At 43.8% G+C, this 14324-nt stretch overlaps 1 protein-coding gene across 1 annotated transcript in view; it reads left to right on the forward strand.

Moving 5' to 3' along the window:
* The first annotated feature begins 597 nt into the window (after positions 1 to 597).
* Positions 598 to 14324, forward strand: part of LOC141289474 (NLR family CARD domain-containing protein 3-like) — a 30165-nt gene continuing 16438 nt past the window's right edge. The window contains exon 1 of the mRNA XM_073821576.1: positions 598 to 772. Within this exon, the coding sequence (XP_073677677.1) occupies positions 598 to 772 (175 nt within the window). The remainder of the gene's footprint in view (positions 773 to 14324) is intronic.

A 14324-nucleotide genomic window follows, 5' to 3' on the forward strand; every position in this document is an offset into this window, starting at 1 on the left:
AATAAGATACATGTACATAATTAAATTACATTTATTAAATTGGTATTAACTAGAAATGATCTGACAAATTATAGAAACAAAACGGATGAATCAAAGTCAGAATCAAACTCTACTGAAAAGAAGCAGTTGGATTCTATCTTTAAGGTAAGTGTGTGTGTGTGTGTGTGTGTGTGTGTGTGTGTGTGTGTGTGTGTGTGTGTGTGTGTGTGTGTGTGTGTGTGTGTGTGTGTGTGTGTGTGTGTGTGTGTGTGTGTGTGTGTGTGTGTGTCTATCTGCCTGGTATTCTCTGTATTATGGGGACCAAATCCCCCCACAAGTAATGTCAGTCATTTTTGACCTTGTAGAGACATTTTTGGTTTCCATAAAGAAAATAGCTTATAAATCATACAGAATTAAGTTTTCTGAAAATCGAAAAAAGTACAAAGTTTTTGTACTTTTAAGAGGTCTATACCTAAATTATCTCTCATTGTGAATGAATGAATGAATGTAGTCCTGCCAGTTGTACATTCATCCATCAGTTGCTAAACGAATGGTCATTGTTTGAATATTTACTAATTTTACTAATTTTAGAATCTCAAGAACAAAATCATCTCTCTGATGAAGAAAGAGCTGAAGATGTTTAAAGAAGTCCTGAGCCTAGATTACCCATCACGGTCTGAGAGAGAAGAGGAGGATGAAGGTCAGAGAAAAGTCAGAGAAGGGCTTCTGAAGATCACACTGAATGTCCTGAAGGAGATGAACCAGACAGACCTTGCTAACACACTACAGACAAGTAAGAGCTATGAGTCTCTTGCTTTGTGAAAACATAATGTGCCATTCTTGTAGGGTGTTTTCCCTGGACATGTCCTCTTTTTGGTCCACCATGTCCGGGATTCGGCTTTTGCTTTCTACAGTCACCATTCATTGTGTGCGTTTTTGTATTAAAGCCTTGTGCAGGACTGTTTTCGTAAACCCGCTTTTGCAAACATTCTAATATTGAATATAATTTCCGTGCATCAAGGAGTCGCTATTAATATGCAGAGTATTTTTAACGCTTTGGACGCAGCTCGTGTTGGATGAAGGGTTGCCAAATCTGCATGAAAAATTGCATAAATTCCATTTTACTGAAATGCTTGTGTTGAAACATTTTGCATTCTAACTGTGATAAAACTGGTAGATATTAGTTTTGTGAAGGATGGCCACTGTGATAGGAAGCTTTTTAGCTGTGTTTATGATCAATCTGCATAATGGTGACTGTAAAATATGTAGTTTTGGTATAAAAATTACATATTCTGATACCCCCCAGAACTCCTGTTATGAAGGAGATTTTTGAGGTGCACTCTTGTCATAAACTACACTGTTAGAAATTACCAGCATTTCACAATAATTAAGTTGGCTTGAGAAAGCCAACTTACTGATATTCTATTTAAACTTACAGTTATTATTATTTAGTCTCGCGTAGCCAGACCTTCAGACTGACGGCTGAAGGTCTGGAATTCATGGCAGCTTTAATTGGCCAATTAGGCCCGCCCATAAGGCCGTTTGACCGACATGTCATGAAGAAGAGGGAGAACAAGCAGTAAGTCAGTAATTTGTTCGCGAACGTCGCAAAAGTGTATAACAACAACGGCGTCTGCATAAGCACCTTTTAGCAAAACGCCGAGTAAATCAGTCTGCACTTTGTTTCCGGCGGACCGAAAATAAACACGACACTCGCGTGTTCCGGAAATCCGATCAAATTCAACTAATCAGATCACGACTTTGACATTCCTGAAGTGAATGTCGCCGGACATTCTAGGCGCCACGTCTAGGTACAACTAGACTCATGCTAGTAACCTGCTAATCATGCTAGACTCATGCTAGTAACCTGCTAATCATGCTAGAATCATGCTAGTAACCTGCTAATCATGCTAAAATCATGCTAGTAACCTGCTAATCATGCTAAAATCATGCTAGAATCATGCTAATCATGCTAGAATCATGCTAGTAACCTGCTAATCATGCTAAAATCATGCTAGAATCATGCTAATCATGCTAGAATCATGCTAGTAACCTGCTAATCATGCTAAAATCATGCTAGTAACCTGCTAATCATGCTAAAATCATGCTAGAATCATGCTAATCATGCTAGAATCATGCTAGTAACCTGCTAATCATGCTAAAATCATGCTAGTAACCTGCTAATCATGCTAAAATCATGCTAGAATCATGCTAGTAACTTGCTAATCATGCTAAAATCATGCTAGAAACCTGCTAAAAATGTTACAATCATGTTAGAATCATGCTAGTAACTTGCTAAGCATGCTAGAATCATGCTAGTAACTTGGTAATCATGCTAAAATCATGCTAGTAACTTACTAATCATGCTAGAATCATGCTAGCAACCTGCTAATCATGTTAAAATCATGCTAGTAACTTGTTAATCATGCTAGAATAATGCTAGTAACTTGCTAATCATGTTAGAATTAGAGCTGGGTGGTATGACCAAAAATTTATGCATGACTAGGTGTTAACCACATTTCCTAATAAATTAGAGAATAATTACTGCAGTATATTGGTTTACATTGACCAGACTAGTATTGACCCAGGTTTGATTGGTCTCACAAAATGCTGCTGTTCACAAAGAAGTGACAGTGGCACTCATAATTGTAATGAGGTGAAGAAATCAGAATTCATGATTTGCTGTCAAAATACACAGCACTTTATTGTGCATTCTTCATATTCCACCGAAATAATATGACACCGAAAGAATTATGCCAATTATTATACCATTGCATTTATGGCTATGACTGTGTACTAAATCTTACTAGAATCAAGGCATTGCAATTGCATAAATTAATATTAAAGTTTCAAAGAATAAATCAATTATATTAATTTAAACAATTATTATCAATCAAGTATTATATTACTTAAATAACATATACATCTATTTTAATGCCTTTGTTTAAATTGTTTAAATTTTTATAACACATTATCTTGTGGATCCATAAGTTCACATTTACAAGTCTACGTGTTTTTCTTCCAGCAGGAGGCGCTGTCAGAATGTTAGTACACAAAGCATCGCAGCAAATGACTTTGAAACGTGCAGCGCTCATATTTATTTAATGGATAGCCTTTTGAAGTTTCATCGAAATTCTTGTCTTTCAGTCCCCACATTTAAGACCACCTGAAATCATAATTATGACTTTCATCACCCCCTAATAACACTGCAGTCATCAATGAAAATTAACACCCTGGGTACCCTAGTAACCGCATTGCAACACCCTAGCAACTGCCTAGCAACACCTTAGCAACCACCCAGAGTACCCTACCAATCACATAGAAACACCCTAGCAACCACTCTGAGACCCTTAGCATCTAACTTGAAGCTTTTAAAACTACTTTAAACTTCAAGCTATTTCAGACTGAAAACAGTCAAACTTTTAAAACTTTTAAAAACTTTAAAAACTTTTTAAAACTATCTGGTCAGACGTTCTCAAGCCAACTTCAAAGTTTGTCTTTTTTTTATTTATTTTACAGTAACTTGTTGTAATTAAGTTTCCCTGTAATATTCCAATGAATACCTGTAAAAACTACAGTATCCTTGGGTTTTACAGCATTTATTTACAGTAAAATCTTGCAATCTAAAACCTGCTGTTATATCACAACAAGGTCTGTAATATCACAGCAACACAGTGAAAAAGTATTATTACAGTGAAATATTGTATTGAAATTTGCCCTGGGAAGTCACATGACATAACCGAACTGTTTTAAACTGAAGGCGACGTCATGTCCCTCTACTCTTCCGGGCTGAATGGAGAAGGTGAGTAGCACCTATAGGCTAATAATTTAGATAATAATTTAGGGCATAATTGTTAAATGCTAAAAATGCTATCCCGAATTACCGCTCCGTGAAAGAGCGCGTTTCACATTCAAAACACGCATCACCGTCCGGAAACACGGCATGTCGCAATCTACGACGAAACCGGCGACAGCCAATGAGCGTTGAGCGTTAATTATTCTGGCCAATGACTAGCAAGGGCGCGTTTCCCAGTTAAATTTGAATATGCTGATCGGCTTCTGTTACAGTCTGCTTCGCTCCTCTAGTAATGGCTTTCACATGGATTATTTTACGTCTGACTGTTTCATTTATATTTGAGCGAGTTTTGGTTGTGAAATGAAGATTGAGAACAAACGCGAATATGGACTTTTACCAGCAGCTAAAGGACATGCAAACTGCAAAAGGTAAGTACCTTTTACTATTAACGTTATATAAAGTTCAGTTACATCAAGATACAATGCATCGAAGTGAAATGCTAATCACGATTACGTATCCTACCAGTGTGTGTTACTGTGTTTTGTTAGTATGAGCTAATACTGTTAGCTGCAGCTAGGCAATATTTGATGTATGTCTTGCCGATTAAGTGAAAGAAAGCCGCACCTCACTTGAATAGTCAAATACAGACCGTTTTTTTCAAGATGTACTTGACCTAAACACAGTTGCTAATGTTTCGAGTCAAGAACAACATTTAGGTGGAAACCCTGTTAGATGTCACTGTACTGGATCTGTGCATTTTATTCTTAAAGTTGCAGCAATATAATTTAGCCTAACGTTACTAGTAGTCGGTCTTAATTATAATCAAACAACAAACTACTAAAGAGGAAATCACTAAATGTACTTAACTTACCTTAGTATTAGCTATATTCTTTGTAATTTGCTACTTTGATCTTATGTTGAATGAAATAAAATATCAAAAATAACTATATTGTGTTATATTACTATTGCTGAAATAAAACGTTATATACTGTGAAATAATGGTCATATCGCCCACCCATGCTAGTTTTAAGTTCAAACTCACAAAAAAGTGACAGAACTTTTAAATGAGTAATCTAAGAACACTGTTATGTGAACTCATTTGACAGAGAGAGGACCTGAAAGCATGATCCTTGGGCTCTTCGGAGTATAATACTATATGTAATCCAGGATTTTGGATCAGCTGTGCAGATTTGGTATGGAGCTGGTGAGTACATTTTTGCAAGCCAAAGTCTGTCAGTAAACAGATAGTGTTTTATCAAACTAATTAATATGAATTTAATTGATTGCTTGTGTGTTTCCCCATTATGATCCAGAAGTTTTGGGAATGAACATCTTCACATGATCTTCAAAGGAAGTAAGTATTTATATCTAACATTAAGAAATACTAACATTAATTCATTTTTAAAGAAATGTTCACAGTATTTTTCCTTCATTTTTTTTATTTGTTTTAAAACCAGACAATACAGGTGTCCTCTGACATAATCTTTTTTTTTTTTTTTTTTTTTTTACCCCCAGCTGATTCAGCTGATTACTGGCCATTTGGAGGAGGACTGCTCTTTATCTGGTGTGTCTGTCACTTCTGGTGTAGAGTCATGAACCTTTTGTTGTATGTTTTGGTTTTACTTATCACACTACGTTTATTATCAGAGCTACAGTGGTGCCCAAAATTATTAGAACACTAGTATTTTCACTAGCTAAACTAATGGTCTAAACTCAGTTATTTCTATCATTTGCTATCAGTCAGTATGAAATATCAGTTTACATTTCCAAGCATTCATTTTGCCATTGATTATAATAATCAGTGACACAAGGAGTATGAAAACAGACAATGCTTCACACAGAGGTCTGATCTCATCTAAATCCAGAAGAACTGTGGCTCCAATATGCTTAAAGAAACCTACCTGCAAAGCAGTACTGTTAAACGATTTAGGCACTTGTGTAAAAATTCTGTAAAGTTAGAATGTTGTCAAAAATATCATAAATGTCAACATTTGGTGTGTCCATCATTTTGTGTTTAAAGCAGCTTTTGCACTAGGTGCACATGTGGATAGTTTTTCAGGTAGCTTTGCAGGTGGGTCTCTTGAAGCATATTGGAGACGTTGCCACTGTTCTTCTAGATTTAATGTGTCAGTTTGTTCTGTGTGTTTATGTCATTCTAGGCAGACTGGATAATGATGAGATCAGATTTCTGTGTGGAGCACTGGCTGTTGTTAGACAACAATCTCACTGGATTATTACAATTAATGGCAAAATTAATGTTTAGAAATGTAAACTGATATTGCCCATTGAAACACTACAGCAAAAGATAGGCATAACTGAATTAAAATTATTTCAGGTGTTAAAAATACTAGTGTTCTAATAATTTATGACACCACTGTATATGGACCCCATGGGAGTCAGTAGAATTTTGTGGATTAATATAAAATAATGTGGGTAAAATATAGAAATGCATGTTTAGTTAATCAATTCCTCCTGGGGGCTCTGAAGAACTGCTTATGAAAAATTCAATGATAATCTAAATTTACATCAAAATTGTTAAATTAATCTTGACAATCTTGTAGATATATTGGTTTAGTATTTATTCTGTTTTAAAGGACTAGTTCATTTCCAATATAAGTATTTCCTGCTAATAATTTACTCACCCTGTGTCATCCAAGATTCCCTTCCGGGAACTCAACACTGCGTCCTGAAACGCTATGGGGAACGCCATTGGCGGGCCGCACTCTGAGTCATAGTCCAACGTCCAATGAGAAACGGGAGTGACGTCACAGGCGCGGTGACGTCAGCGACCAGGAATTATAAAAGCACGTGCGTTTGAAGCTGGCGTCAGCTTTTGTCATTCAGCGGAGCGCTCTATGTCTATTGTTTTTACGTGCCAGTTTGCACAACTTTATTTTGAGCAGTATGCCAAAAGGGGGAAAACGCTCTTTTAAAAGAGAAAGAAAGGCGGTTGAGCAGCCCCATAGAAAGTGTGTCCCTCCCTGCCAACGTTTCATTGTTGGTGGGGATACACACGATCTATGTGTGGTCTGCTTGGGAGCGGAGCACGCTAGGTCAGCCCTTGAGGGGGTTGGCTGCCCGCAGTGCGAGCGAATGCCGCTGCGGTTGCTCCGTTCCCGGAAAGCCCTCTTTGAGGAGGGGGCTTTCACCAGCGTTCCCCGCTGGTCTGGCCCCGCTTCCGCTGAGGCGGAGCGGCAGCTGCACTCGTGGGGTTCGCAGTTAGATCTGCTGGAGAGAGTTGAGACGGGTGATCCCCTATCTCTCTCCTCACCCAGCGGATCGTTTGACCTCCTCTTGGATGAGGAAGCCCGCACTGCGGTTCCTTCCCTCCAAGAGGAGGAGTCAACGCTTCATCTGTCTTCCTCCGAGGAGGTTGACATTGAGAGCGTTGACACCCCACAACCGCCCCCCCGTTCACCCCAGTACGAGGAGCTAGTAGAGGTGCTGACTAACGCGGTGGCCAAGTTAAACATCAGCTGGCCACCCGTTCAAGAACATGAACCGCAGGGAAGGGCGAAGTCAGCACCTCCTAAACGGAGCCTTCCTTTTTTCCCCGATCTCCACAAAGAGATCTCGAGATCATGGGAAAAACCATACTCCTCCCGTCTTTTCTCCCCCGCCTCTGATTACTACGGTAATGTGGGGGGGATGGAGGAGTATGGCTACAAGACGATGCCACAGGTCGAGCAGACACTAGCGAGCTATCTGTCTCCCGGCCTGGCATCGTCTTTGAAGGCTCGGTCCTTGCCCACCAGGCCATTAAAAATCACATCAGGCTTGATGGGCAAGGCATATGCGGCAGCAGGTCAGGCTGGTGGTTGTCTCCACACTATGTCTGTGCTACAGGCATACCAGGCTGACCTGCTGAAGGAGCTCAGCGACGGCGAGGAAGTGAGCATCACAGAGATGCGCAGGACCGCAGACCTGGCGCTCCGCGCCACCAAGGAGATCGCCCGTGCCATCGGGCGGTCTATGGCAGCCCTGGTGGCCGTGGAGAGGCATCTCTGGTTGACCCTGTCCGACATGAAAGAGAAGGACAGGGTCACGCTCCTGGACGCCCCCCTGCATCCCATCGGCCTCTTTGGTGACTCTGTTGACACGGTTGTCAACAGGCACCAGGAGGCCCGTAAGCAGGTGGCGGCGTTCCAGCGTTATCTTCCTCGCCGCGTCTACTCCTCTGGGGCTGCTGGACGGGAGCAGCCCCAGCCGCATGCCAGCTCCTTGCACAGGGAAGCTCAGAAAAGGAGTGTTGCTACCCATACCCCTCCGGCAAGACCTAGAGGGCGGGCTCAGCAACACTCCAAGCCGGGGTCCTCTAAGACGAGGCCGGACCTGAGGGTCGTCCTCCAGTCTAAGAGGGCCTCGGCTAAACGGCCCTGATGGTCGTGGCCCAGGGCCAATGAGGGCAGCCCCTCTCGAAGGGTTAGGTGCCTCACCGCCTCTGAGGAGTACGGTGACCACCTCTCTTCGGGGCCCTCAGGAGATTCGTCAGCTAACCCTGCCGGTGTTACAGGGCGCAGCAGTCTCCCGCGAACATCATTCTCTGGTCTCTCCGCCCGGAAACGTAGCGGAATCAGAGAGTTCGCCACCCCTACAGGGGTCTCTAGAGCGCTTACTTCAGGTGCATCCTGCCAGTTCGCTGTTACAGGTCACCGAGTTAGCTCCTCAAATAAATCCAGAAGCCAGTCTCGAGAGGCTGGTTCCCTTAGTAGAATTTCTGGCAGTGTGGAAGCTACTGCCAAATATTTCTACGTGGGTCCTGCGTACTGTAGAGAAAGGCTATTGCATTCAATTCGGCGCCAAGCCACCACCTTTCAGCGGGGTATTTCCTACTCTGGTAGGCCCCGAGCAGGCTCTGGTACTGGAACAGGAAGTAAATACTCTCCTGAGGAAGGAGGCCATCGAGGTGGTCCCTCCTCAACACAGAGAATCCGGGTTCTACAGCCGGTACTTCATTGTTCCCAAGAAGGATGGGGGGCTGCGGCCCATTCTAGATCTCAGACAGCTAAACCTCTCAGTCAGAAAACTGAAGTTCAAAATGTTGACTGTCAGACAAGTCGTGTCTCAAATCAGGTCCGAGGACTGGTTTGTCACGATAGATCTGAAAGACGCGTACTTTCACGTCTCCATCCTTCCTCAACACCGGAAGTTTCTCAGGTTCGCTTTCAGGGGCAAAGCTTACCAATACAGAGTTCTTCCGTTCGGCCTAGCGCTCTCACCCCGAACTTTCACAAAGTGTGTGGATGCTGCTCTGGCTCCACTGCGACTCCAGGGCATCCGCATACTCAACTACATAGACGACTGGCTCATCCTAGCCAGTTCATAACAGTTAGCGGCTCAACATCGAGATGTTGTTCTTGCTCACATGAAAAAGCTGGGGTTGAGGCTCAACGCCAAGAAAAGTGTGCTTGCTCCATTACAGAGAACCACTTATCTAGGTGTAGTCTGGGATTCGACCACGATGCAGGCACGAATGTCACCTGCTCGGATCGAGTCGATCCTTACTGCAGCAAATGCGGTCAAGCTAGGCCTGCTACTCACTGTCAAACAGTTCCAAGTACTGTTAGGTCTTATGGCAGCTGCATCCAACGTGATACCTCTTGGACTGCTGTACATGAGACCGCTACAGTGGTGGCTCAAAACCAAAGGGTTTTCCCCGAGGGGGAACCCATTCCGCAAGATCAAGGTCATGCGGCGCTGCCTACGTGCCTTAGTCATGTGGAAGAAGCCCTGGTTCCTATCTCAAGGTCCAGTGCTGGGAGCTCCTTGCCGCCGCGTCACGCTAGCGACAGATGCATCCCTCACCGGGTGGGGAGCGGTCATGAGTGGCCGCTCGGCCCGTGGCCTGTGGAACGACCATCATCAATCTTGGCACATAAATTGCCTAGAAATGCTGGCCGTGTTCCGGGCTCTGAAGCATTTCCTTCCAGACCTAAGAAACCGTCACGTGTTGGTCCGCACAGACAACACTGCGGTAGTCTATTACATAAACCACCAGGGAGGTATGCGTTCACGCCCCTTGTACAAGTTGGCGTACCAGATCATCATGTGGTCTCAAGGGAAGCTTCTCTCATTGAGAGCAGTTCACATTCCTGGACGTCTCAATGTGGGAGCAGACGTCCTGTCGAGGCAGGGGCCAAGGCCCGGGGAATGGATGCTTCACCCAGAGGTGGTGAAGCAAATCTGGAGAGTGTTTGGTCAAGCCCAAGTGGACCTCTTTGCGACTCAGGAGACATCGCAATGTCCCCTTTGGTACTCTCTAGTTCCTCCAGATGTGGCCGAGGCTTCGTCTGTACGCTTTTCCCCCGATCGCTCTGCTCCCGGGAGTTCTGGAAAGAGTGCGCCGGTACGGAGTACGGCTGCTGCTAGTAGCCCCGTACTGGCCGGCCCGAGTATGGTTCTCGGATATAATCGCCCTCCTCGACGGCTCTCCATGGGAGATTCCTGTCAGGAGGGACCTTCTTTCTCAGGCTGGGGGCGCAATCTGCCACCCCCACCCAGAGAAGTGGAAATTGTGGGTGTGGCCCCTGAGGGGGCACAACTCATAGAAGCTGGTCTCCCAACTGAGGTTGTCGAGACCATCCTTCAATCCAGAGCTCCCTCTACGAGGAAACTTTATGGCCTAAAGTGGAACCTGTTTGCTTCATGGTGTCATGAACGCCGTTTAGACCCAGTCCACTGCCCGGTTGGTACAGTGCTGGAGTTCCTGCAAACTCGTTTATCCGCTGGGTTAGCTCACTCCACCTTGAAGGTGTACGTGGCGGCTATATCGGCTTACCACGCCCTTCATGGCGGCCTCTCAGTGGGCAAAAACCCCCTGGTCTCACGTTTCCTCCGCGGTGCACTCAGGCTGAGGCCTCGTGCAAGACCGAGAGTCCCTACATGGGAGCGACCCTGTCCTTCTGTGGTGTTGGAGGCGCTGTGTAAGCCTCCCTTCGAGCCTCTGGAGGAGGCCTCCGATCGGATGCTTACTTTAAAGACAGCATTGCTGCTTGCGCTAACATCTCTCAAGAGAGTCGGGGACCTGCAGGCCCTTTCGGTGGCCCCTTCTTACATTGACTTTGCCCCAGGGTTGGCCAAAGCATTCCTCTACCCAAGAGCTGGGTACGTACCCAAGGTCCCATCAGCAACACCACAGCCAATAACGCTCCAAGCGTTTTATCCTCCTCCATTCGTGGAGCACGACCAGAGGAAGTATAACTTAATGTGTCCAGTAAGAGCACTAGACACTTACGTCCACAGAGCTGCCCTGTGGCGTAAATCAGAGCAACTCTTGGTTTGTTACGGCCCCCCTAAGAGGGGATGCCCGGCTTCCAAGCCTACTATCAGTAAATGGATCGTTGATGCCATCTCTACTGCATACGAGTCCTCTGGTCTCCCATCCCCTATGGGAGTCAAGGCTCACTCAACTCGAGGCGTTTCAGCCTCCAAAGCTCTGATGGCAGGTGTCCCTATCCAGGACATCTGCAGTGCGGCGGGTTGGTCCTCACCTCTAACGTTCGTTAGATTTTACGAACTAGACCTCAGAGCCACTCCGGGCTCAGTCATCTTTCAGCCCTAGCAAGCTAGGCCCAGAGGTCAAAACGCGCATCCCTCAGTGTCAAACTGACTGAGGTAGAATTTCTCCTCCTGGTCTGGCAGGTCCCCAGACAGGAGACGGATCTCCACCATCTTGGCCTGGCACTTCCCAGGCAAGTGGTGTGTATTCCAGTGCCCTGGCAAGATCACCAGGCACTCCTTATGTCCCTCTTGTACTGGCTGTAACGCAGACAATGGACTACCATTTCTCCTCGTGTGCCTGAGGGCCGAGGTTCACTTATCCCTCTTGTCTGGTGGCTGATCACAGACAGAGATGAATTCCAGTGTCCTGGCAAGTTCACCAGGCACTCCTTGTGTCCCTCTTGTTCTGGCCGTAGCGCAGACAAAGGACTACCACTTCTCCTCGTGTGCCTGACGGCCGAGGTTCATGTATCCCTCTTGTCTGGTGATTGATCACAGACAGAGATGTATTCCAGTGTCCTGGCAAGTTCACCAGGCACTTCTTGTGTCCCTCTTGTTCTGGCTTTAACGCAGACAAAGGACTACCATTGTTCCTCATGTGCCTGAGGGCCAAGGCTCATTTATCCCTCTTGTCTGGTGGCTGATCACAGACAGAGATGAATTCCAGTGCCCTGGCAAGTTCACCAGGCACTCCTTGTGTCCCTCTTGTACTGGCTGTAATGCAGACAAAGGACTACCCATTCTCCTCGAGTGCCTGAGGGCCGAGGTTCATATATCCCTCTTGTCTGGTGGTGGATCACAGACAGAGATGCATTACCACTCGCGTCCTGGCAAGATCACCAGGCGGAGTTACTACAGTGTCTCATCAGGTAAGTATTCTAGACACTGTTTCCTTCTTGGTCTTGCGAGACCAGACGAAGGACCACATGACCTCGTGTGCTCGAGGGCCGAGGTACACTCCCTCTTGTCTGGTGGGCTCCACAGACAGAGATGTATTACCACTCATGTCCTGGCAAGTTCCCCAGGCTGAGGTTTGTTCCTGTGCTCTGGCAAGATTCACCAGACACAACTTTTCCACCCTTGGCCTAGCAGACACTAGGCAGGGCTTCGGAAATTATGGGGGCGTTGATACCTCATTCCCCATAGCGTTTCAGGACGCAGTGTTGAGTTCCCGGAAGGGAACGTCTCAGGTTACGTATGTAACCCTGGTTCCCTGAGGGAACGAGACACTGTGTCTCGGACCATAATTCCCGCATCCCTGCTGCGCTCGCTTCATTCCTATGAGCTGACGCCAGCTTCAAACGCACGTGCTTTTATACTTCCTGGTCGCTGACGTCACTGCGCCTGTGACGTCACTCCCGTTTCTCATTGGACGTTGGACTATGACTCAGAGTGCGGCCCGCCAATGGCGTTCCCCATAGCGTTTCAGGACGCAGTGTCTCGTTTCCCTCAGGGAACCAGGGTTACATACGTAACCTGAGACGTTTTCTGTCTGTCTTCTGTCCGTCGAAAAGGTTTTTGTGGAAAGCATTCCAGAATTTTTCTCCATATTTCGATGGGAGCCAACGGGTTGAAGGTCCAAATTTCAGTTTCAATGCAGCTTCAAAGGACTCTACATGATCCCAGCCAAGGAATAAGGGTCACTGGGAACTTGTAAAGCCCTTTGAACACTGTATTGAAACTAAAAATTTGAACCTTCAACCCGTTGGCTCTCATTGAAGTCCACTATATGGAGAAAAATTCTGAAAGGTTTTCCTCTACTTTTATTAATTTCTTTTCGACTTGAAGAAAGAAAGACATGAACATTTTACATTACATGGGGGTGAGTAAATTACCAGGAAATATTTTCTCTAGAAGTAAGGTTGGCTTAAGTTGAATATATTTAATTAAACATTCTGATGAAACCGTTCCATGTTCTTCATCAGCACAGTATTTTAAATGTAATTGTGCTGTATTTCTTTAAAAAAAAGCTGAAATGTAAAATGTTAATTTTATATGACATTTGTATAGACTTTGTATTTTGTCTTTTAAATAAAACTTAATTTCTACCTTAAGCATGCTTTGACGCTTTATTGAAGGTTTTTTATTGTAATGATTTGTAAAATAACAGTGTTTCTTTGTAGAACATTTAGTGCTTTCATTGTAATAATCTAGGTATAATCTGTCAAATAAGGGTTTTACACACACACACAAAAAAAAAAAAAACGGTCAAACGAGTGGCAGCTACAGCTGCCCAACAAAAACCATAAAGTTAAAGTAAAATATTGTAACTAAAACAAGAAAAAATCTGTAAAATAAAGTTGTTTTTCTGTAAAACCTTTAATGAAAATTTCTGTAAAATTATTGTTTTTGCACTTTATTTCAATTAAGATATTTTACTGTAATATTATGGTTTTTGTTTGGCAGCCGTAGCTGCCAGTCATTTGACCGTATTTTTTTACCATTTATTTTTTACAGTGTGTACAATGATTGTAAATTCACAGTAAATGGAAGCTTCATCTGCATTACTTTTACAGTAAGTTACTGGACAATTTTAGCATGACCTCCACAGTGTACATTGTAAATTCACAGTAAATTACTGTCAACTTGTACATTACTTTCACAGTACACACTGTAAAAGTACAGGGCCTTGTAATGATGTACAGCAAAAGGTTGTAATTCCCCCAGTAATGTACTGTAATATGACAGTAGTTGCTTTGTCATTGAAGCTGTGAAGTTACAGTATACAGTTGTGCTTTTACAACAATGCGTTGTAATATCGCAGATATAAAATTACAGTAAATTGCTGTAATCCTTACTGTGAAAGTCATGCAAAATTTATCCAATTATTTATTGTAAATTCACAACGAAAAATTTTACAGTGAAAATATTACTTTTCCTAAATAATTTGTAATACTAAAAAAAATTAAATATCTATTTAGGAGCCTTAGACCTTTCCAATGATATATTGTTTGTCATAATTAGATTAGGATTTCTTTGTAAAATGGTAAAAAGTTAGACGGGGGACAGGTAAGGAGTTAAATAATAACTAGATATATTAAGATACAAC

Source organism: Garra rufa, chromosome 17 (genome assembly GCF_049309525.1).
Source record: "Garra rufa chromosome 17, GarRuf1.0, whole genome shotgun sequence".
Classification (NCBI taxonomy): Eukaryota; Metazoa; Chordata; class Actinopteri; order Cypriniformes; family Cyprinidae; genus Garra; species Garra rufa.